Source organism: Staurois parvus, unplaced genomic scaffold, assembly GCF_062004578.1.
Source record: "Staurois parvus isolate SC_StPar_1 unplaced genomic scaffold, SC_StPar_1.0 ptg000639l, whole genome shotgun sequence".
In the NCBI taxonomy this organism is placed as follows: domain Eukaryota; kingdom Metazoa; phylum Chordata; class Amphibia; order Anura; family Ranidae; genus Staurois; species Staurois parvus.
The window spans coordinates 1,754,399-1,780,055 of NW_028318435.1; the positions used below are offsets into that span (position 1 = coordinate 1,754,399).

Sequence of the window (25,657 nt, forward strand, 5' to 3'; positions counted from 1 at the left end):
CACTTTGCCTTAATGCAAATTCTGTGTGTTTTTTGCCTACTCGCACACAATGGCAGGGCCTAGCACTGTCACAACTGGTATACAGTAACTGATATAAAATACAAAATTTGCTGTAGCAAAAATCTACAGCATCAGCAGACTCACCTGATAAGTTTTATTTCTGCATGGGTGTCCCCACTGTGGTTATTTACCCACAGTCTTTGTCCTAGTGACTGTTGTCACCAAGACAAAAAGTAATGGGGAATCCTAAATGTTACAGTTGCCAATAGAAGTGCAGGTGAAGAGAAACACCTGTCTAAGTGTGTATTTCCCCTTACTTTGGAGAGATTTTGAGCTGATTCACACATGTGAGGTGTGGATTGAAGCTCAGGTTCAGTACGAATTGACACAGTAGTTGTTCACCTGTTCAGGTCAGGCTTATATCAGGTTCAGGTCAGGATTTTATTCTGTTCACATATGTGCGGTTTAGAAACGGTTCCCAGAGAAGTCAATAGCTTGTAATCCACACCTGAACCGAACCACACTGCTCAGAACTCGTACAGGACTCTTTTTTTAAACTGCACTGAATCAACACTGCTAGTGTTTGCAATAAAATTCCTTTTTCTGCACATCCACAAATCAGTGTACAGTCTCAGCATGTACTGGGTGCCTCGATGGCCAATCAAGATAGCTGACCAGCTGACACTGGACCAGAAAGAAAACTTGACCAAGATTTGGCAACTGAGTGAAAAAAGGACATGGCAGCAATTGATTTGCTAGAATAATTAGCTGTAGGAGGCATACGTGAGCCATAATGTGAAACAATACTGTTCATACTTGCGCATCATGGCTAGATCTTTAAGGTCCTATGTAGTCAGTTGCATTTTAAGTCAAACTCACTACCTATTATATTTGAATGTGAATGTGCTGACCAATTTGTACAGTATACACTGTATTGAAATTAGCAAGCTAGGCATGATTCACAAGTAATTTGTTTGGACACCTAGGGGAAGATTTACTAAAACCGGAGTACACAGAATCTGGTGCAGCTGTGTATAGTAACCAATCAGCTTCTAACTTCAGCTTGTTCAATTAAGCTTTGACAATAAAACCTGGAAGTCTATTGGTCACTATGCACAGCTGCACCGGATTCTATGTGCTCCAGTTTTAGTAAATCTCACCAAGTGCATTATTTTGTATGTGTTACTATTTGGTAAAGACTAAGACAACTAAATATATACATATTCTGGACATAAAATGAACTGAAATGTGATTTGTGTGAGTTATTGCTTTAGAGAATAAGCTTGGGTAGGTCAGTAAATAGCCTGGTGTAACTCTTTTTTGTTTTCAGAAGTTCTCTCAAAAGCCATATAAGTAAATTTGCACTCACTTCTCCAGGGCATGGGAAGTACGGTGTAATTGGATCATTGCAACAAAAAAAAGGGGGGGGGAGTAACATGCCAGATTTGAAGCCTTGTTACATAGTTAGTGTCAGGGCTCCAGGTATGACCAGAGGTGTGTGGACTGACACAGGGAAACGCAGGCTTCAGATATGGTATAAACAATATAATTTATTAAGACTAACAATACAAAACGCAGAGCAAAACTAAACATAAACACAGTGCAAACAACCCAAACCAAACCACCCACCGATAACAATACATACAATACAAAGAGTAGTCAGGCAGACCGGGTCAGTGGCAAACGGAGTACCAGGAACAGGCGGGAGAGTGGTCGGGGTCTCAAACTGGGTTCAGTAACTCATGGGCAGCGTGGTACAGAGGGTCGGGCAGAGAATGGTCAGGGTCACAAGCCAGGGATCAAGCAGGAGAAGTCAGCAGAGGTCAGGATCAGGCAGGGTCGGCAACAAGTCAGACAGGAACAGGAATACAGGATACAAGGTACAGGGGCCCATGGAAAAACACACACCAAGGCCCTGACTGTGAGTCTGGCCATTCCCTAAATACAACCCCTGCAATCAGCTTCAGGTGTTTGGCTGATTGCAGGGGTGAGTCTCTGATTGCTGAGAGCACCTGCTGGCCAGCCCTGGTACTGCAGCCCACAAGGCAGGTGAATCCCACCATTATTGGCAAGTCCATTCCTGACAGTTAGTTTGGCTGAAAAAAGACAAAAGTCCATCCAGTTCAACCACACACACAAAAAAAGTTCTAATCCTATACCCACAGTTGATCCAGAGGAAGGCAAAAAATCCCAGCAAAGCATGACCCAGTTTGCTCCTGCTGGGAAAAAAATTCCTTCCTAATCCCCCGAGAGGTAATCGGATATTCCCTGGATCAACTTTACCTATAAATGTTCGTATCCAGTTATATTCTGTGTATCCAAGAAAGAATCCAGGCCTTTTTTTAAGCAATCCACAGAGCTGGCCAGAACCAACTCTTGAGGGAGTCTATTCCACATTTTCACAGCTCTCACTGTGAAGAAACCTTTCCGTGTTTGGAGATTAAATTTATTTTCCTCCGGATGTAAAGCATGCCCTCTTGTCCTCTGTGATGACCTCAAGGTGAATAACTCTACACCGAGTTCACTATATGAACCACTGATGTATTTATACATGTTGATCATATCCCCCCTTAATCTCCTCTTCTCAAGAGAGAATAAATTCAGTTCATCTAATCTTTCCTCATAGCTGAGCTCCTCCATGCCTCTTATTAGTTTGGTTACCCTCTCTATACTTTCTCCAGTTCCCCAATGTTCTTTTTGTGAATTGGTGCCCAAAACTGAACTGCATATTCCAGATGAGGTTTTACTAATGATTTGTACAGGGTAATATGATATCTCTCTCTCTGGAGTCTATGCCGCTTTTAATAAAAGAGAGGATTTTGCTCGCTTTAGATGTCCCAACCAGCATAACTGGAATGTCATGATTATACATATGTATAACAAATAAATTACATAGTTTTATGTATGTAGCTGAATGTAAAGAAAAAAATATTTTCCTCAACAGATCTGCCGGAAAATGAATGGCGTTAGATTTACTTGCTGTAAAAGTGCAAAAGACCGAACTTCTATGTCAGTGACGCTGGAGCAGTGCTCAATCTTGAGAGATGAACATGATCTTCACAAAGACTTCTTTGTCCGGGCTCTTGACTGCATGAGAAGGTATGTGCAGTATGTATGGTTGTTTGAACATCTATGAAAAGTTCTTGGGTTTCTCCCCCTTCATGCCTTTAGTCGGTCCCTGGAGGGAACCTTTTGTTACCCTCTATGTTTAAGTCTTAAAGAAAGTTGCAGGATTCCTCTGCAGTTCACGTTGCTTGTTATTGATGCTGCCCACAGTGCCCCTTTCCTCTGTGCTGTGAACATGCAGCCAGGAAGCATCTATGTCATACAAAGTGCAGTGACTCATAGCAGCCAATAAGATTTTATTTTACCATATTATGGCGACTGCTATATGAATTTTATGTTTTTACTAGAGGTGCCAAAGTAAGTTAACAAACCAAAAACTTTTTTTCATTTTGGATAGCATAAGGGAGGGATAAAACTGGTGTCATCTTTTCTTTCCATCCTGCCTAGTTAGGGAGATTTCCTTTCACGTCCTGTCCTGTAGACTCAACAGGAAGTAAGAGGATATCCTTACAATGCAAGGGAAACACCCTCTTAGATAGTTTTCAGGGGAACAAGTGTCCCCATTGGAGGATTCCCTTTCTAATCCTGTCCTGGTGGAAACTCATTATTAGGGATTTACCCTCATTTTCATTCCACATGACATTTGGTGATCAGGACAAATATGGAGAGTAAATCTCCTTAACAAGTTCTATCCCCTCACCATTTTATCCCAATCTAAAGAAAAAGTGCCTCTAGTTATTGTTTATTGAATCTACATCACCTAAAGCAGTAACTCCCACAAAAAAACCCAAAACATCCTTTATAAACTGAGTACAGTCTCAAAAGTGTGTATCCTTATATCCTATTAAACAATGAGAATAATTACAGGAAGCAAAATGGCATTCTTTTGCTGTCTGACAGGTTTTGGAAGGTAATAGGAATAAGTTTGGAATCCAAGTGTACATTATCTCATTTGTGGTTTTTAACAGCATACTGTATATATATATATATATATATATATATATATATATATATATCTGACAAACACAAAAAGCAAAGGTCACAAACGCCTATCAGCCACATATATGGGGCCTTGTGTGAACAACTTACCGTGCTTAGAGCGCACTCCTTGCTCACTCCCGACTTAGTATCCGGTGGGGATCGGTAAGCTTCTGATGCATACTTGCGATCGGGAGCTTTCCGGTCATGCGACAGCCTTTTACAGAGGTCACATGACTCAAATGCTCGCCTCTGCCTCCCACCTTTTAGAACTCTTAAAGCGCTAGGAGGCAGTCAGTACAAAGGAGTTAAAGGATGCAAAGAGTATATTCTAACAAAAATAGGAACAATAACAGTGTTGTAAGTAAGCCAAGAACTGAGAGTCTGTATTGTGATGGAACTCCTCTAGCTCAATGGATGCCCTGCAACCAGCTGATGCATTTTTTGGGACAATCCCCATTCCTCATAGCAAACCTTTGAGCAAGGAGGATTTGTCCTCGAAAACTCATCAACTGGTTACAGGACATCCAATTAAAGTAAAGGAGTTCCATCAAAATACATACCCTCGGTTCATGGCTTTTGTGCAACACTGTTATTATTCCTATTTTTGTGAATATGCACTCTTTTTATCCTTTAATAAAGTGATGTGGATAATGCACTAGGCGTTTTCTCCCTTTGCTTTTTGTGTTTAGTTACAAGATTCCATCTGACTAGGGCTGCATCAACTATATATTCCAGTTTTGATTGTCGATTTTTTTTTTCTTTGATTGTTTGATACCAAGTATACCAAGTTCAGATTCTCTGGAATCCTATGGAGCTACAGTGTCAAGTTATTGTTCTTGTATACATCTCCTTGGTTTTTATGAGCTGCTGCACTTTGCTTTGTGCATCAATAGCAATAGACCTTCAAGCTTCATTCCCTGCTAACAGCTAATCAGTTTGACATTCACTTTATCCTGTTCCTATACATTTATGACTTGGAGGGACAGTGGGAATACCACAAAAAAAGATCTATTTGTTATGTAACATTCTACAAGGAGAAATGGTGTGCAGTAATCTATAGTATCCAAACATCAGTTTAGGATAAAATGATAGGGCTCATTCAGGTAAGGTCCATCTACTTGTTAAAAAGTTTAAATATACTGACTTATATTCTCAGACAATAGCCTTAAAAGCACAGTGTGAATAATGAAAACCAGGGTTTTCACAGAGCCATTTGAATCTGGACTCCGGACACAAGTCATTTCAGTTAGCTGTGAATACCCACCTACCGCACTGTATTTTTATAATGGTGTATAGGGTAAATAAAAACCTACAGCTTAGTGCAGTATTCATCTACTCTTTCATATTTATAAAGTGATGACTGATCTTTAACCTTACTCTCCCTCCACCCAAAAGACTTGTCTCAGGACCAGCTTTATTAAGTGTTGGACTGCAGCGCAACCAAAAGTTGAGGTCAGCACAGCACCAGTGGATGCTGGGACATGAAGTCCCAGAGGTGGTGGCTACATCACTGTTCAGTGATGTTATGCAGCCATGTTAAACCTCCTATGAATTGGTGCTTTTTTAATTTGACAGATGCACTGCAGCACAGGAGGAGAATTTAGTCTACCGTATTATGGTATGTATCATTTATAATCATGTTTAACTGCAATGCAAGGGCTAACAAAGGATTTGTTATACTACAGCTCTATTTGTGTTCACCAGAGTTTTTGGCATTAGTCCCTTCTTCAGCAACCACTAATGTGCCTTAACATAATCAAGCTGATCTTTCCTTCTCTCCCTACGCTCATGTGTATTTTAATATTTATATATTCTTGATACCTAATTAAAACATTCTAATGGATACTTCAGCTCATAATTGGCATGTTCCCTAATTTAGTAAATATTCTAGGGGCATTTATAAATATTATATAAATGTTCTGAGATATTATAGAAATGGGACTCTCCCAAAATAGGAAATCATGAGCAAGGATTTGGAGCACCTGTACTGCATCCCACCTGCCACTGTGCAAGTTTCAAACAGTCTTTATGGAAGTTTAATACCTTTAAATGGTTTTGATTTATGTGACTTGCTGAGTACCTTTTCCTTTAGACACTGTCTGGGGGAGGAAGCAAAATTACTTCTGTATATCACTTCACATGGATTTAGCCAGGGCTAGTTTATGTCAGGGATTAACGCCCCTGGATTAGCTCATAGAGTGAGCTAGACTGGTGTTGGTAACACCCACCAATGATGCTGTTGACATGGTTGTGACAACTCCTTGTATTGCTAAGGACTACATTGGGTGGGTCTATGACAACGAGGCCACTGGCGAGCAGTTAAGGTGACACTGGGCACAATGCAGACTTGAACAAGAGAATTTGCCACTGAATTTGAGTGTTACCAAACCACTGATCGTTATGACTCAGTGGAAGAGGTGAACCTTCAGCTTTAATCCTGACTATGTGGCATAAAGTCTTTTTGTGTTGCAAGAAGGAACAAAGGCTTCTAAAGACTCATACTTTCTCTGTAGCCTGTGCAATGCTACCCACAAGTGCTTCCCACAACACAAATTATGTTCTACAAAAAATTTAGGATTATTAACTTTAGAGTTATTTGCAATAGTTAATGTCCTATATAATTATTGTGTAGGAATGAACCTATGCTGCATCATCTACTTGAGTTCCCAGTTGATATAATTTGTTTACTCAATGACTGGCCGATACAGCTTTTCACAGTAATTACAGAAATTATATTATTTTTATTTCCCCAATACGTAAAATTTTCATGGAGCTCTGTTAGTAACAATAACAAAATGCCAGATGTTCTGAGTTTAGCCCCTTATAAAGGGGCCCCTTCAAGTGTTCTTAGCCAAATGGCTCAATACACAAGAGACCTCAGTACAGCATTTCCTTGCCTATATGCTGTCAGACTGAAATAAACTCTACTTTCAGCATTTTGGAGAGGAGGCTAATAATTGCAACCAGTACATGCAAAAATTTCTTCCCCAACTTATTTCTTTAGAATATATTGTATAAACCAAGCTGGTCATTGCCATGCTTTGATTCAAGGATAGCAAACATGGGTTTAAGCCAATATATTCTACCCATTGTATGACACTAACCGGTTAAAAACAAATCAAGGTAAGAGTGTTATAAAAACATCCTGTACTTATGGAAAAAAAAACACACACACCCTTCTTTTACAACCAACAGCTGAACACCAAGCTATAATCCTAAATGAGTAACAGGATACAATAAAGAAAAGAAAGGGTTACAGCACTCTCTTACAATAAATCCTTATAAAGTGACTCAAATATTCTGCCATCAAGTGTTTAATACAGAACATTCAAAATAATGTGTAAATCCTATGAAATTACTAGTGTTATCTAGAAACCGTTTTTAATGACATAAAACGGTGCACACAAAACTTATTAATAATGTGCCTCTTAAGAGACCAAACGCAATGCCATGGGGCACTGTTTCTCCCTCTGACACCAATGATTGGACACTATTCCTCCCATCGACACCAATAATGGGGCACTGTTCCTCCCATCGACATCAATGATGGGGCACTGTTCCTCTCATTGACACCAATGATGGGGCACCGTTCCTCTCATCGACACCAATGATGGGGCACTACTTTTCTCACTGACACCATTGATGGGGCACTGTTCCTCCCATCGACATCAATGATGGGGCACTGTTCCTCTCATCAACACCAATGATGGGGCACAATTCCTCCCATTGACACAAATGATGGGGCACTATTCCTCCCACTGATACCAATGATGGGGCACTATTCCTCCCACTGACAATAATGATGGGGTATTATCCTCCCACTGCCACTGATGATGGGACATTGTTTACTCCCACTGACGCCAGGACATTTTCTACCCCCACTGGCCACAGTGCGCTCCCTAAAGTTTGAAGGACAGTAAACTGGCCCTTTGTTTAGAAAGTTTGGAGACCCCTGGTCTACACAAATTTCAGTTGGACTTTATATGTATTACACTTGGTCACATAATAAGCATGTTATTAATATGTTTTATGTTTTTTTTACAGTTGAAACAATATTACTAGCATAATACTAGTTGATCTATCATTTATTATTTGGAATGCTTTCTATTAAGCCCTTGATGGTAGAATTTTTTAGTCACTTTATAAGGATTTAAATTAAGAGAGCACTGCACCCTTTTCTTTTCTTTTCTTCACGGTAAGAATATGATACAAAAATAAGAATGGTAAGCGATTGACCTGGCTGTCAAAGCAATTTTGGTTAGGCTCTGTGAGACACATTAATAAACATATTTTAAAATGCAGCTTCATGTGTCTGTAGAAGGAGCAGACTGCAAGAGACCATAGCCCGTTATTGGGTTTAGAGCCTACGTTAGTCAGTAGATAAGTGGAAATAGTTCTTGCGTATAAAAAAATTTGAAACTGCAGAGCTACAATTTTTCAAATTTTCGTTTTTCACACTGTCTCACTGTAGCGGTGTAGCTTATTTACTTTTATTCTGTTTAGGTAGGCAGCTCAGAAACTTATTACAAGGTTGTTTCATAGACAGGAAAATGTTAGAAAACTATTCCCCAAGCTTTATCAGTTGCTAAAGTCAATTATGACAGATGGCAGCAATTCACAAAATAAGAAAAATAAAGCATAGTGTTAACAGTGGTGTGAAATAATGTATTGAGTAATATGTTAGGCAACCTTTGTGTGTTTTCATACTTATGGTGGCTATATTATGCAGTAAGTTTTCCAACAGACATGTACTACTCATCTTCTGAGAACCAATTTTCTCAGATTTTTGAGAGCCACATTTATCTTGCAAGGTGATGCATAAAAACCAATCCACTACAAGCACTTTAAAAGTTAAAATTATGCTAAAATTGCTTAGAATATTCTTGAATATCATGCTATTTAGAACCTTTACTGTATTGTCTTCAGCATAAGCTCCAGCAATGTTCACAGGGTTTTATATTTTTGTTTCTATTTTTTTTCCCTTAAATTAGCCAACTTTTCTTCAGAACACCAAGTTCTTTATTGACATACAAGAAAGTTATAACGCTGCCTAATGACTCATAAAAAAGCCTGTCTTCCAGCATCCTTTAAATAAATTCTCGCAGTGTTTCTTGACAATTAGAGGGATTTAACTTTTCAGTTTCATTTGAATGCTTAAGTTATTTTCTCTTGCAAGTCACGAAATGCTGTACTCAAGCACATATAAAAAAATCATTTGTTAGGTCTTGTAGGGGAAATAATGATCTGTCCTGTGATCCTCAGCAGGCATGCAGATCAATATAATTATAAAGAAATGCCATGAATTACAGAGAAAACTGTATCAGCACTTTCTGCTACCTGAACAGAGGAGAACAGTGGGGACAAGCATTGCTTGCAGCATGCTGATGTACTTACACATCACACCATGAATAAGCTGCCAGACAGCAAAATTGGCCAAATCTTCATTTTTCCCTTTATTTTTAAAACCACTATTAAACCTCAGAGGACTTGGTTTCCAAGCTGGAGGCACAGCTGTGTCTATCTAGATAGAATGCATTTGTTTTTTTTTCCATTATTTCTAAGTTTGTTCAAATAGTTATTGCTCAATATTTTCCCCTTTAGAATACTGTACTTTAATGTACTGGGGCTTATTTATAAGAAGTACCATAGTTCTTTTTCTCATATCAAACAATTGGATGGATTGCTTTATTTGAGTCCAATTCCCGCACTTTTCAGAACCTCTGTTGTATGATGTAATTTGCAAAGATGCCCCAAGCATGTTTTCTTGTGTCACAGGTCATGCTGCCTTATTAGAAGTCCCCAGATTTTATTTTTACGTGAACCTATTCTGACTTAAAAAGTCCCTAAAGTAACAATAGTGCTGAAGTAGTGCCAGCAAAAACCAATGCAAGTTTTCAGATTAATGGCGCCTTTAGCCGCATACCCAGCAACCAATTTAAAAGCTGCTATGTGAGTTAGCAGCCACTCCTATTGCCCTTTGACAATGTCTGTGGCGATGAAACACATAGGGAGGAGCCTAGTAGTGACATCATCATGCCTGCTGGGCTGTTTGCTGTTACATGCATGTTTCTTAAACTGAGTACCATTCCTTATTTTAATCAGTATTTAACATATCACATATCAGACATATCAGACTGGATATCGCTCCACTTCCTTAAACTAAACCTCTCCAAAACCGAGTTTCTTGTCTTCCCCCCAGCCCGGACACCACCCCCCATTGACTTCTCCATCACATCCAACAACGCCACCATCAAACCCGCCCCGCAGGCCAGAGTACTTGGTGTCATTCTGGACTCCAACCTATCCTTCCAGCCCCAAGTCCAATCTTTAACAAACTCGTGCAGACTCCACCTCCGCAACATCGCCAAAATACGTGCGTTCCTAACTCCAGAAACCACTAAACAGCTCATCCACTCCCTCATCATATCACGACTCGACTACTGCAACTCCCTCCTTACTGGCCTGCCTCGCCGCTGGCTATCCCCGCTTCAGTCAAACCTGAATATGGCTGCCAGACTCATTCACCTTTCCAACCGCTCCATCTCCACCACCCCCCTCTGCCAATCCCTCCACTGGTTTCCGATTGCGCAACGGATCAAATTCAAAATCCTAACACTGACGTACAAAGCCGTCCACCATACTGCCCCGAACTACATCACTGACCTAATATCCAAGTACCGCCCAACACGCACACTCCGCTCCTCACAAGACCTCCTTCTCTCTAGTTCCCTGGTCTCCTCCTCCCATGCCCGCCTCCAGGACTTCTCCAGGGTGTCACCCATCCTCTGGAACTCCCTGCCCCAACCCATCAGATTATCACCTACTCTCCTCTCCTTTAGGTGCACCCTGAAAATTCATCTCTTCAGGGAAGCCTACCCCCACCCCCTGCTAACTTGCCGACCTTCTCCACTCTTCCTACCACTCCATCCCCCACAGCTATCTCCTCCTGTGACACCATCCCCTCCCTCCTAGATTGTAAGCTTGAAAGAGCAGGGCCCTCGATCCCCTCATGTTTTGCATTGTATTGGTATTGTTCTGTCACATGTTCTGTCCCCCTTTGTAATGTACAGTGCTGAGCGAACTATTGGCGCTTTATAAATACTGTATAATAATAATAATAATATTACACTATGGAGTCTTTCCTTTGCTCTTTCCATCTTAATTTGATTGGTCTAATCAGAGTCTCTAAATTGGAGAGAGAGACCAAAATTGTTTATATTTTGATATGTGGAGATAACAGTGCTAGTTGACCTCCATCACTTGGTGTTTTTTTATTTCTGGTAAGCAGCTTATATGTATGAGGTGGTAGAAGCACTGAAATGCTTGCACAGAAGGAAGTTTTGATGTTTGGACTATGGGACTTTATTTATTTATGCATTTATTTTTTGTCCCAATATATTTATTGTATATATTCATTATTTTCAATTTCCAGTTACTTATGGTGATTTGAATTATTTGACACTAATGTGGATGATTTAAAAAACAGCATAACATATTTCTTACCATGATAAAGAAAGAAAAACGAGGGTAGAGGAGTATAGCCGCATAGTTTACTAGCTATTAAAAAAAAAAGATTGTCTGCATTTATAAAAATAAATAGGATAGCCTTGCATTGAAAATAAAGCTTTCAGTACTTGCAAAAGGGGACAGACAGGGATATATTTAAGATAGAAAAAATAGGGCAAAATTAAGTATTTATATTGGTGAAAACTGTAGTGTATTTTATGGCAGTTAGTCCAGAAAACTCTCACAAAGCAGAATTACGTTTGAAATGTGGTTTACTTTAGTCATGTTGATAGTTTTTATCATTTTTCATTTTGGTCTCTATAGTCCTGTTAACATTGTGTAGATCCGACTGAGATGATTTATAAGTGCTATATACTACTAGATATGTTTCATTTTATTGGAATAACTACAAACAATAAAAGAATTTCTGTCCAAGAAGAACATTTAAATTAAAACAAATGGAGTATAGGAAATAAACTATAGATACAGACCAAATAGGACTAAATGTAATTATTCACAGAAAAATACCAAACTAATATATGTTGCATATTGCTGTAATTATTTAGGATGTGTGCTGTTATCCCAGCTGTTTCTCTACCAAGTGTAAACCTTTTTTTTTATTCCACTTCGTCTTAAATGTTGGAAGCAGTTTTATTAGATGTTTTGTGCTGACCAGCTGGAGAGTGTCCGGGGAATGTTTGTATTGCTTACTGTACCTATCCATGATTACTTTTCCTTTTTTTTTGCTACTTATAGAAAGATCTAAGCAGGTGACAATTTTGCTTTGTTGGATTTGGAGGAAATAGACAATGAAGGGTTTTTAGATGCCTTGAACGAGTCTGGTTATCTGGTGGTTATCCTCCTCTAAGGAGGATGGGGCTACCTCCAGGTAAGCCTGCTGTTAATGGAGTTGATTTAATAAAGGAAAATAGGCTGTTCATTTTGCAAAAGGAATTTCTCTTGGCTTAGTGAATGTGGTGAAAATTCACTTTGCAACGCATACCCATGATTGGATGATGGAAGTCAGCAGAGCTTCACCTCATTTATTAAGCTGAGAGAAAATCAGCTTGAAAAGTAAACAACCTATTTGCCTGTAATAAATCAAACCCAATGATTTTTTCATCTCAAGTAGGGAGCTCAGATAGTTTAGAGTTAGGAATCACATTTTGCAGAGAAATCATGGAGCCTTAATGTGGCTTCACATATGTTCTCACTGTGTGACACAAATACCTGTGTATGTGTTTTAGAGGGAAAAAAAATGTTTAAACTGACCTGTGTGGTGTTTAAGCAGAGAAGAAAAGAATCCATTCAAACAGGAGTTTATATTTACTGGTGAGTGAGCTACTATTTTGGGTAAGGACAATTCTTTAAAGCTGAAGTTGAGCTAAAACAATCTTCTCTATAGCTTTGGTGACCTAACCTACCAGTAATAAAATCTGTCTCATGTTGTGCAGGCAGCAGGAATCTGTAGAAATTGAATGTGCAGGGATGCCTTGTCCTCTTCCTGCTGCTGAAATTCTGGTGCTGTGGGAGTTGTTAGTTCTGAGTCCTCTGTGAAGATGCAGTGAACAAGTTCCCAACAGGGGCCTGCCCTCTCCTCCTTCTATTGGGAAAAATTGTTTTCACACTGTACACTACCATGTTAGACACCATCCTTTTCTGTGCACTGTGCTGTTTATGTTTCACTCTGTCACAATATGTACACTATATTGCCAAAAGTATTGGGACACCCCTCCAAATCATTGGATTCAGGTGTTCCAATTACCTCCATGGTCACAGGTGTATAAAGTCAAGCACCCAGGCATGCAGACTGCTTCTACAAACATTTGTGAAAGAATGGGTCGCTCCCAGGAGCTCAGTGAGTTCAAGTGTGGTACTGTGATAGGTTGTCACTTGTGCAATAAGTCCATCCGTGAAATTTCCTTGATACTAAATATTCACGGTCAACTGTTAGTGGTATTATAACAAAGTGGAAGCAACTGGGAATAACAGCAACTCAGCCATGAAGTGGTAGGCCACGTAAAATGACAAAACAGGGTCTGCGCATGCTAAAGCCAAACTTTGTGTGGCTTTCACATTAACACAACAACAGTGCTTAGAGAGTTTCATGGAGTAGGTTTACATGGCTGAGCAGCTGCATCCAAGCCTTACATCTCCAAGTGCAATGCAAAGCGTCGGATACCATGGTGTAAAGCAGGCCACCACTGGACTCTACAGCAGTGGAGGCGTGTTCTCTGGAGTAACGAATCACACTTCTCTGTCTGGCAATCCGATGGATGTGGTTACCTGGAGAACAGTGCCTGCCTGACTGCATTGTGCCAAGTATAAAGTTTGTTGGAGGGGGGATTATGGTGTGGGGTGGTTTTCTGGGGGTTGGGCTTGGCCCCTTAGTTCCAGGGAAGAGAACTCTTAAGACGTCAGCATACCAAGACATTTTGGATGCTTTCATGTTCCCAACTTTGTGGGAACAGTTTGGAGATGGCTTTTTCCTCTTCCAACATGACTGCGCACCAGTGCACAATGCAAGGTCCATAAAGACTTGGATGAGCGAGTGTGGGGTGAAGGAACTTAACTGGCCTGTGCAGAGTCCTAATCTCAACCCAATAGAACACCTTTTGGATCCTGTACAGTGGAGCCTGTGAGCCAGGCCTTCTTGTCCGACATTCTAGAAGAATGATCAAATATTCCCATAGACACACTCCTAAGCCTTGTGGACAGCCTTCCCAGAAGAGTTGAAGCTGTTATAGCTGCAAAGGGTGGGTCAACTCGATATTGAAGCCTACGGACTAAGACTGGGATTCCATTAATGTTCATGTGCGTGTAAAGGCAAGCGTCCCAATACTTTTGGCAATTTAGTGTATGTTGGGTTGCAAATTCCCATTCCCTAGTACATGTAGATCGTAGCACTTTTCAAATTGCTTTGGCATGTTTTAACATCCGTAAGTACTGCATGTTGGTCCACATGTGTGAAGGGGCCAGTTGATTGTGCTTGCCCCCCAGGCTAAAATTTCCTAGTCGTGCATAAAAGTGGCCACCCGCCCAAGTCTATAACTGGCTTATGAAGCAAGGACACATAAACAGGCATCACATAGTGAAAAAAAGGGGGAGAGAACAATGTTCTTGGACAACTTGCCAGCCAGCTTGCTAACAACCAAATTAACCTGTCTAACAGTATGCGTTTATAACAGGGGTTTAGTTAGCACACATTTGCAAATACATACGTAAGCCACAGAGCCACGACACGGCACCCTGATCATCTGTGGTCCTAACTCTAAAATTTGTGAGTCCCCATAGTAGAGGCACATGCATTTAATGGATAGATCAAGGGCAGGTGGACCTGAGGGAGCCACCCCTCTCAAAGGCAAAGGAGTGCACTGGACCCCAGCATGTAGCACAATGGCAACCAGGGCCCTAGTGCACCCACGTACCAGGGGCCAGTTGATTGTGCTTGCCCCCCAGGCTAAAATTTCCTAGTCCTCTGCTGCCAATAAAACAGTCCGTAGCACTAGCCTGAGATTGGGACAGAACTGACTTACAGGCATTAAGTAAACACACTGATGTAAAGAAACAATAAAAAAGACACTACTCAGATGTTAAAGGACACAAAAAAAAGAAAACTCCTGTATATATAAGATATTTCAAGTAGAAAAGCTGCTAGCACGCAATATAGGGTACACTATATTATAGCAAGGTGGTATACAAGTGCTGTGCTATTCCCCTGAAAACAAAATTTAAATACCAAAAACATATTCAAATAAAGTCCATATTGATGCAGTGTGAAAAATGCTGCTTATAAACAATCCCAATCCAAAGCAGACTTGCAGTTAGCCCTTCATGTTCATAAGTAATACAACATGATCTCCCAAAACCTCTTAAGTTGTGCACTGCCATGTCATACTCTGAGGCTTACCAAAGGGTATGCAGTATCTCCCAGAAGTGAGTACACGCTTCACATTTTTGTCAATATTTTATTCTATCTTTTCATGTGACAACACTGAAGAAATGACACTTTGCTACAATGTAAAGTAGTGAGTGTACAGCTTGTATAACAGTGTAAATTTGCTGTCCCCTCAAAATAACTCAACACACAGCCATTCATGTCTAAACCACTGGCAACAAAAGTGAGTACACCCCTAAGTGAAAATGTCCAAATTGGGCCCAATTAGCCATTTTCCGTCCCTGGTTTCATGTGGCTCATTAGTGTTAGAAGGTCTCAGGTGTGAATGAGGAGCAGGTGTGTTAAATTTGGTGTTATCGCTCTCACTCTCATATACTGGTCACTGGAAGTTCAACATGGCAAAGAACTCTCTGAGGATCTGAAAAAAAGAATTGTTGCTCTACATAAAGATGGCCTAGGCTATAAGAATATTTCCAAGACCCTGAAACTGAGCAGCAGCACGGTTGCCAAGACCATACAGGGGTTTAGCAATGCCCCTTCTTATATTGGTGTTGGTAGGGCTCTCACTAACATCAATGAAACTTTATTTCTTAGTGCCACCGATAGCAATGCAGAAAGGGGATTTGATCTTAGAAAAGAAAAGGTCCCCTTTCAAAAATGACCCTGTCACTAACTTCTCATAGTGACACTAAAGCCACCTTGTCAAAAAAGAAATACTTTTTATCTGAATCGGCCTTAGTATGTGTAGGTATGAATGTGAGTTAGAATAAATGAAGCCTGTTAGGGCCACTTAAAATAGAGAAGTAAGCTTTTTGTATGTATATGGATATATAAGTACAGCAATTCAGTATTGCATTTTGTTATGGGGATTACAAGAATTATATTGACTAGCTAGTGGTATATAATTATACTAAAATGGATAAATGGATAAAAATGGATATTAGTTAGTTATTTTTTAATATGATTATAGTGCTATGTTCTTTTGAAAAGTGAGAGACTAATTATCCAGCTCAGAAAAAGGAGGGTTTTATCCTTCCATTTGTACCCCAACTTTTAAAAGTTAGAGGTTTGTGCAGTGGAAAGGTTGTTTTAGCATACAACCATGAGGGAAAATAATAAAAAAATTTCAAAACCTTTAGAAGATTGGTTCATCAACCTATAGCTAATATTTGCTACTTGGGTGACCTTGTTGCACATAGTATAAAGCCTAAATATTAACATTACTGTAGTGGCACTGGAAAACAATACTTTCCAAGTTTTTTGTTTCATATCTGTAAAATTACAATATGAATGTAGACCACTTTCAATACCTGGTATAACAGAAGAATTTCCTTATCAAATGCAAATTGGATTAGGAGAGGAACCAGAAACTGTGAAGATATCCATTTATTATCATTTACACTTGCCCTAAATCTGCCATATCAGCATTTCTTTGCTTTCCTGGTAGTGTGTTTCTTTGCAGGTAAACCATGGAAAATAGAGGCCTTCTTGATGAGTAATGTCAGAACGAAATTGAGAAAGATTAGCTAACACAAAATCTCTGTCAAAACACGTACGATATATAGTAAATCTCCTATAATTTTATTTTTTTTAGCTCAGGGTTTGTACATATTTTGTGTTTCTGAAAACCTGTATACATTATTAATTGTATTTGAAATCATCTGAAGATATATTTTCTCTTCCCATTCTTTTTATTGTTAAGGCTTTGTCATTAAACTTGATCAAAACTTTGTCATTTTTAATGGTTTATTCATTTAGCCAGCACTGTACATTCATCAGATGCTTGATGGTTAACACTTTAGCTTTGCAGTACAGTGGTCATTGCTTTGTTTCCAACAAGTACATTTGTATAGGTTTGTTCATTAATTGTACATTTGCTGTAACAGCCTTGGATTATAAGATCCAGCGGTAAAGATGTGAATAGTTGGCAATGTTTTCTAAATCTCTGAAAATGAGGTGAGCACAGTATGAAAGAATAAATATGTAAAAAAAAACACTCAGGGTGGTGCCCATCGTGAGAAGTTAATACTTTTCCTTGGGTTGTACTTTTCCAATAAAATTTGTGATATGATTTTTAAACTCACTTCCTGAACTCTGAATGCTACTGCATGAAATAAAAAATAAAAATAAAATAGCCTTGCAGCACACCCCCACCCCCGAGCACTGCAAGGTTTAAATTCACTTCACTCTAGGGGGTGAAGAGTAATGTTCAATACTTACCTTATTCTACACTCCAGCAGGCTCCCTCCATTTGTGTGACTGGTCCCCCAATGCACTCTAGCCTGCTGTAAGAGATAATCACATCAAGTACAGTACAGGGTCAATAGCCCTGTATTTTACGCCACCAAGCCAGAGTGAAGGAGAGTGTTGGAGCAAGGAGTAATGTAAGTATTACACCTTATTCCTTATCGCCTAAAGTTAATGAGCATTTAACCCTTGACATGTAGAGAAGCCCACTATAAGGGTAGGTTTTTCCTGGAGTTAAAGCTGAACTCCAACCTTCCCTATACTCACAACCATACAGGCTTCTCTCCAATACGGAAATTGCTTACTCTGATTTCTTTGCACTTCTGTGTATGCTTCTCACAGTGTGCATTAGAATCTTCAGGAAGTCAGATAGCCCACCTTATTTCCTGCCTGGAGGACATACTGCATCATCTGGCCATTTCCTCCTGAGCCTTACTGTCAGTGGCCTGTCCTTTAATTCATTGGATTTCACCTCTTCCAATCATGGAGGTTCATCATTGCATGTGAACAATGCAGTGACCAAGGAATGCCCACTCCTACAGACAGACACCAATCCATCAAAACATTTTGATAGCTGCATACCTTCTACCAAGAGCCAGCCAACTGCTTGCATAATGGTTGGAGGCTCTTGAGGGGAGTACTGAGGCAGGGTGCTGTGATGTTTTTATTAAGCTTTGTACAGCACCCTGGTGGCCTCTATCATCAGTTATATTCTGCCTGCAGTGCATTGAGGAGTACAGAAAAATAGTTATGTAATGAAAACAGAACAGATGTGTTTAAAAATGTAATTAGCATGTTGTTGAGAGGGGTAGGGGAGGAACCAGAGAAGGCAACATACAAGCAGGTTACAATTCCACTTGAATTCACAGGGGCAATGGAATGACCAGACTTTCAAATGATCCACAATGACCTGAAATATTCATGTGCTGCTATTCACATTGGGTGATCTGCTATGACTACCTGGGATGCAGTGCAAATACTGTTTCAGCTTATCTCACCAAACCATAAGTTATCTACACAGTCATGGGACTGCGATCTCCTCAAGTCATAGCAATACACGTGATATACAATAAGTAACCATATTGCTTGCAAATACCCTTTTTTTGTTTTTTTGCTATATAGATAAATAATTTTTGATACCTTTTGTGTGTGTCATCCCTTCCTCTTCTAGTTTCTGTTAAAAGTTAGACTGCATAGGAAGCTGCCTGTAGCAAATAAATGACTTTTCTTCTCTACCCTTTGCATGTTGTTGTGTTTTTGTCTTGGCTTGCTTGAAATCCATGTACTAACTCTCCTGTAACACTATTTTGTTTGTTCCTAACTTCTCCTGTCTAACAGCGGACAAGCCCAGGGAATTCTGAATGAGTCGGATGATCCAGAAAAAGGCTGTGTAACAGATAACAAGCCAACCTCCCGTCACTTCTATCCTGTTGCTCTGCTTCTTGTCAGCTCACACTTGTTGGTTGTGTGGCTTATTCTCAGTCTTGCATTGCTATTAGCCAAATATCAATAATATGCACTTAATTTTCTGTTCATTTTACAATGTTCTTTAGTTTGTAAAATATATTTATGATTCTTTGTACTCTAACCTCAATAATGTGCCCTTTCAACTATAATCCATTTTTTCATGCATTTTATATGTATGTATCTATGGAGTTATAGCAGTATATTGGGAAAATGTAGTCAAATCTGCTCAAAAGACTGGAGGAAGATAGTATATATGACATTTGGGTGCCTCAGTTTGATTATAGAACTTATTTGCATTTCTTTGCCTGCTTAGTTGAAAGCTTTGTCAACATAATGATCCTTGTCAGATCAACAGCACAAAGTTCTTTATTGAAGAAAACAAGGCTGTGTTCAAAATGTTTACTTAAAACAACCCTGTTGGCAATGTTAGTTTGTGAATAAAGCTGTTACCTGCAAAGATGAATGTAAATATGTCTCTCTCCTGCTGCATAGGTGTTGTTGCTGCATTGCTGAGGAACAGTCCCCAGAAGCCTGCTGAGATACTGAAACTTCTGTGAATGTCCTGTGTTCTCCGTAATTCTGACAGATTATTCATGCTGGCCTCAAAGTGGCTACTGCTCCCTGCAGTGGATATAGGAGATGGACATTCCTTGAAAGTGTCAGTTTCCCAGCAGATTTTAGGAAGGTTGATCCTTGGCAACTGGGCAGCAGAGAAGATAAGTGTGACAGACCCAACCAGGACAGGAGCTTTTAGAGGGGAATGCAGGCTAGCCTGGACCCATGGTCAGTAGGTAAGAGGCTAGCCTGCAGTCCCCTCCAAAAGCCCCTGTCCCAGTTGGGTCTGTGACAGTAAGTATTTATATTCTTCTTTGCAGATAACAGCTTTTTTCAATTTAGTTTTGTCAAAATGGTTACTTTAACAAGAACACCTACAAAATAAATGATAAGGACCAGCGCTTAAAACACATACCATGTACACTGCATCTTGCCGCAGACCACTCACTGGGGGAATTGTATTAACCTAATTCACAGACTCTCCAACCACTAATAACATGCATAAACATTTGTCCATAATTTAAAACCACCAAGTAGGATTGTGTATTGCAACTGTGGCCTGGATTATAGCCACATCTCCAGGATCCCAGCCAAAGCCAGCTCCATTGGCTTTCCAACTAGTGGGCTTGGGCATAGTTTGCAGTTTACAGGATCGGTAAATCTGGGCATGTAGTGGGATTACTTGCTGATATCAAGGATCTCCCTTTCCTCCATTACCTTATAGTACTGGATATACCATTATTCCACATTGACATCTGTTTTTTTGTTTTTTTTTTTATTAAAGCAATTTACTTTTTTTGTTTTGCAACCAAAATACTTAAGCTCATTGAAGTCTTGTAAATTACAATAACAATGTAGAATCTTTGGGCTGCCAAAGTAAAATACAGGGGTAGACCACATGAAACAAATCCCTCCATGTGTAAAAGTCTTCGAAGTGAAATATATAAATGTATAAACAGTATATCGGAAAGGCAGTGTGCTACTACATTTAAGGTAGTATTATTGGCATACCACAAACAAGATAATTGTGTTAATTACTTCCCATCATTGACTAGTAAAGCCATCAGGTTGCACAATGTATCTGTCTATCATTACCTGTGTTTCTTGCCCATAGGGAGGACTGTGCTATTTTAATTTTTTCTGCTATCAAAACTGTAAAATCTGAACCTACCACAACTAGTCATATCATACACCAAAGTATGGTCTACTCTAGACAACTTCTGCACACAACAAAAGTAAAAAGGGTTTCTGCATACAGCTGCAGATTTCTGTAACAGCTTCCCTTAAAACAAGTGTATGTAGACCGTGAATAACCACCTCCATGCTGAAAAAGGTAGAATTACATACTAATACTTTAGGACTGGAATTTGAGTTGCATATGAGCTATAAACTCTGACAATCGTGTAATAAAAATAGTTGTAATGGGTTTACTTTCACCTGTTTACAGCTACGATACCACAGAACTATGCAGTATAGGAAGAAGCATAGAGCATGGACCCATTGCACACATCGCAGGATCAAAATGGTTGATTCTGTTGAATCCTGCAGACTAATGAATATTGTATCCAAACCTAAAGCGGCTTCCTCCAGTGGTTTAGGCAACATGCTTTTGAGGATATTTTAAGGGCTAAGCGTGTTCTTTTAGCTTAAACTTATGTTGCCAGTATGTCTCACCCACCATACTAATGATAGCTGTGTAATGGAATGAGAATTTAATGACTTGGGAGTCCTGTTGACAAAGCTCTGTTCTGTTTTGTGACCAGTTTACCATGTTCGTATCACTCTGTTTTCGTTTGCTGGCACTTTTTTTTTTTTTATCTCCTTAATCCTACTCGTCTTTCTCTTTCCCTTGAAAACATTGATCTAGAAAAGTGCAAACAATTTTTGTACTTTATGTCAATATGCACTACTCTTTGTAAAATAACTTTTTCTAAGAAAATAATAGTAACCTAGTTAGAGAGCTTCAGATGAATTCTAAATATTAGTATTGAAAGATCGGATATAACATAGAGGTTGAATTTTATCTATAAATCTTTATGGCCAGATTCAATGAATGCCTTATATTTGAGAGACACAGAGGTTTGGTATATAGGATTATATTTATTAATGTGATAGTGTGAGGATACTTTTAGCAATCACAATGCAATTAAAAAACCACGGGGCTCATCTTACAGTCTGGTGCAATACACACTATTCATGTTAACTTTAAATCATTATCATATATAGCACCACTTAGAGAATGGTCATTTGTGGATCAGTGAATCTCACACTGAAGAAGTCAGTGGACCGACTGGTCTTCAATATGGCCGTGCAGATTCATGGTGGGTTAATTACTGATGTCTATATGTGAATGTTCAGACGGATTGTTGAATACCCAACCCAAAGTTTGCCCTTTGATATCAGTCTGCTGAGAGTGCCATTGAGGTCTATGGTAACCAAAGGACAATCCTAGCAATTACTTTGGATACCTGAACCCTGAAGCATACTACCTGCTTTTTCAGCATTCAAATGCAAATGTCATCTTTGACATGCTGACAGCAGTAGAATATCTGTTTTTCCAAGTACTGCTTGGATTGGGTCCCTCCTGTCTGCAGTAGATTGTAAATGGTTGAACTAATCTTATTTTTTTCCTTGTCGAATAACAATTAGGTCATTGTTGCCTGTAAATACAAAACTATTGGCAGTGTTAAATTTAGCACACCTATTAAAGCTGAGTATGAAGTTGGTTATGCGTATGCGTTATGGTTTATTTTATCACCCCAAATGTAGCAGCCCCTAGCAACCAATCAGAAATTAGCTCCCATTGTTCTGACAGCTTTACGCTAGGAAAAACCACAGTTGGGTTGCTATGGGCTACTGCACATGATTTCCCTTTGTATCTTATTAAATGAGCCCACACAGTAAGGAAGGTTATTTAGGTAGTGTGGATTTAAAGTGCAGCTGCTGGCAATTCTGAAGGCATTTATTATATGTGTCTGGCCTTTGGATTTTAATATGTAAGATGTATCATCACTTGTGAAAAAGATCTAACTGAGAAAATATGTATAGCTGAATCCTTGTTATTTTTACTTAAAAAATGCAACACAGCAATGAATAAATAAAAGCTATTTCTGTACAATCTGTCTCATGAAGTTGTGCTTTCTTTTCCTCTTCCCAGAGAAGGATGCCGCATAGAGAATGTGCTGAAGAATATCAAATGCAGAAAGTATGCTTTCAACATGATACAACTGCTGACATTTCCAAAGTACTACAGACCTCCAGAAGGGACATACGGCAAAATTAACAATTGAGTGCTTTTAAGCATTAACAATGTCACATATTGACCGAGACAAAGCACAGACTGGACAGATCAATATAATAGCGTCAACTGGGAAATTTCTCATGCAGTAGATCAGGTTAAGGACTGCGATGCGCCAAAAGAGCTAAGGAAAATATTTAAAGCACAATTTGCACAACCCACTTTGTAGGGCAAAATTAGGACCGCGAATTGTAATAAACACCAATCAGAAGCACAATGATATGAAAACAGTGGTATGCCAGCAGATAACCTTGTTAATTACCAAAGCCCAAGGGTGTCCGGTTGTGTTTCTGTAATATTTAAGGCAGTGTTATTCGAGTAGAGGTAACATTTTTTTACTCAAAGATGCTCACATGCATTCTAAGCACAGAATGTAATCAGTTCTGGTTCAAGAACTTCAATCACACAAGCGCTCTTATGTCTTTGGAATGGACCAGTTTGTGTTAATTCTTGGGAATATGACCAAATGATACACAAATTGATTGTAAATAATGCCATAATATTTATTTGTAGAAATGATGGTGAGAAGCACCAGCTGTTCTCTAAATTTAAATTCTGGTTTCTTTTTAAGTATACATGCCCATTTCTTCACATACTCTGAACTATATTATTATTCATGTAGCTGAAATCTCACAAATACAATGCCAAAATAAGATATAATTAGCCAAAAGAAAACTTGATGAAGTAACACGATTGTATCCTGTAAAATTGGCCATGTGGTATTATTTTACGTCATACACGATCTATTGTGCAGGGAAGTGAGGTTTTGTTACAGAGCAGAAGAATAGGTTGTGAAGTGTATGTATTTATGTGTATTTTGCTAACAGTAGGTGTTTTTATGATTCCAAAGGTTTGTTTTATTACTTTTTTATACCATTTGAAGTCATTATTATAGTCAGCTGGTTGAAAATGGCTGCTAACTCCAGCTGGTCCTTGGAGTTGGTGCCATCCGTTTTCAAAATCTGGCTTTGGCATTTCATATAGTTTGTTTTTAGTCACATGCATCTTTTTTCCAATCTTTTTGTAATAGTGTTGGGAATAAATGGCTTCCATTTCATACCCAATTTACAAGTGTTTCATTGGTTTCCATTAAAATGTTCCAAAGTATTATTATCCAGCATTAGAGTGTGTGTCCTTGGTGAAATTCATTTCTGTTTCATATGTAACCATTTTCATTGTACACCATGTATATTTGTTTTATTTAAATAAATATTTTTTTTTATATATTTTGCCTTTTCCTTGTTATACTCATCCACCATTAAGTCATATATATAGAATTTTAAGTAGTCTCCCTGATTGTGAACTTATACAACAAATATTAGGGAGTGTACACATGCAGCCATTTACATTTAAGAGATATAGTTCTCTGTATAAATATATATATATATACATATATATATATATATATATATATACAGTTGTGTTCAATACAATAGCAGTTTGTTGAAAGAAGTGAATAAAGCTCAAAATCCTTCTAATGGCTTTTATTTTCATACACACAAATGTATTGGGAACACTACACATTCTATTCCAAATCAAAACATGAAGAAAAATATATCAAATGTGTGTTGTTCCTCTAAAAAAATTGAAGAAAAGTGAATATTAGACTGTTCAAAAAAAATAGCAGTGTTTGTATTCTTCTTACAAACTCAAACATTCACTATATAAACTGAAAAATGTTTGAAGATTTTGCTTTCCTTTGAATCCCTTAATTAATATTTAGTTGTATAAGCACTGTTTCTGAGAACTGCTGTACATCTGTGTTGCATGGAGTCAACCAACTTCTGGCACCTGTGAACAGGTATTCCAGCCCAGGATGATTGGACTACATTCCACAGTTCTCTATTTCTTGGTTTTGCCTCAGAAACTGCATTTTTGATGTCACCCCACAAGTTTTCTATTGGATTAAGATCCGGGGATTGGGGTGGCCACTCCATAACGTCAATCTTGTTGGTCTGGAACCAAGATGTTGCATGTTTACTGGTGTGTTTGGGGTCATTGTCTTGTTGGAACACCCATTTCAAGGGCATTTCCTCTTCAGCATAAGGCAGCATGACCTCTTCAAGTATTCTGATGTATTCATACTGATCCATGATCCCTGGTATGCGATAAATAGGCCCAACACCGTAGTATGAGAAACATCCCCATATCATGGTGCTTGCACAACCATGCTTCACTGTCTTCACAGTGTACTGTGGCTTGAATTCAGTGTTTGGGGGTCGTCTGACAAACTGTCTCCGGCCACTAGACCCAAAAAGAACAATCTTACTTTCATCAGTCCACAAAATGTTGCGCCATTTCTCTTTAGGCCAGTCAATGTGCTCTTTGGCAAATTGTAACCTCTTCAGCACGTCTTTTTTTCAACAGTGGGACTTTGCGGGGGCTTCTTGCAGATAGCTTGGCTTCACATAGGCATCTTCTAATTATAACAGTACTCACAGGTAACTTTAGACCTTCTTTGATCTTCCTGGAGCTGATTGTTGGCTGAGTCCTTGCCATTTTGGCTATTCTTCTATCCATTTGAATGGTAGTTTTTCTCTTTCTTCCACGTCTTTTAGGTTTTGGTTGCCATTTTAAAGCATTTGCGATAATTTTAGCTGAGCAGCCTATCATTTTCTGCACTTTTTTATATGTTTTCC

The 25,657-nt window shown here is 39.0% G+C and overlaps 1 protein-coding gene across 5 annotated transcripts in view; it reads left to right on the forward strand.

The window, feature by feature from the left end:
* INPP4B (inositol polyphosphate-4-phosphatase type II B) overlaps positions 1-24,242 on the forward strand; it is an 823,047-nt gene extending 798,805 nt beyond the window's left edge. For 3 of the 5 annotated variants that reach the window (XM_089693867.1, XM_089693870.1, XM_089693872.1), the window contains 2 exons: positions 2,945-3,099; positions 19,037-22,838. In XM_089693867.1, coding sequence (XP_089549993.1) covers positions 2,945-3,099; positions 19,037-19,211 — 330 coding nt within the window. In that variant the 3' untranslated portion in view covers positions 19,212-22,838. Of the gene's footprint in view, positions 1-2,944; positions 3,100-19,036; positions 22,839-22,877 lie in introns of those variants that run through there. The other 2 variants (XM_089693869.1, XM_089693868.1) reach the window with 2 other exon arrangements.
* The last annotated feature ends 1,415 nt before the right edge of the window (positions 24,243-25,657 follow it).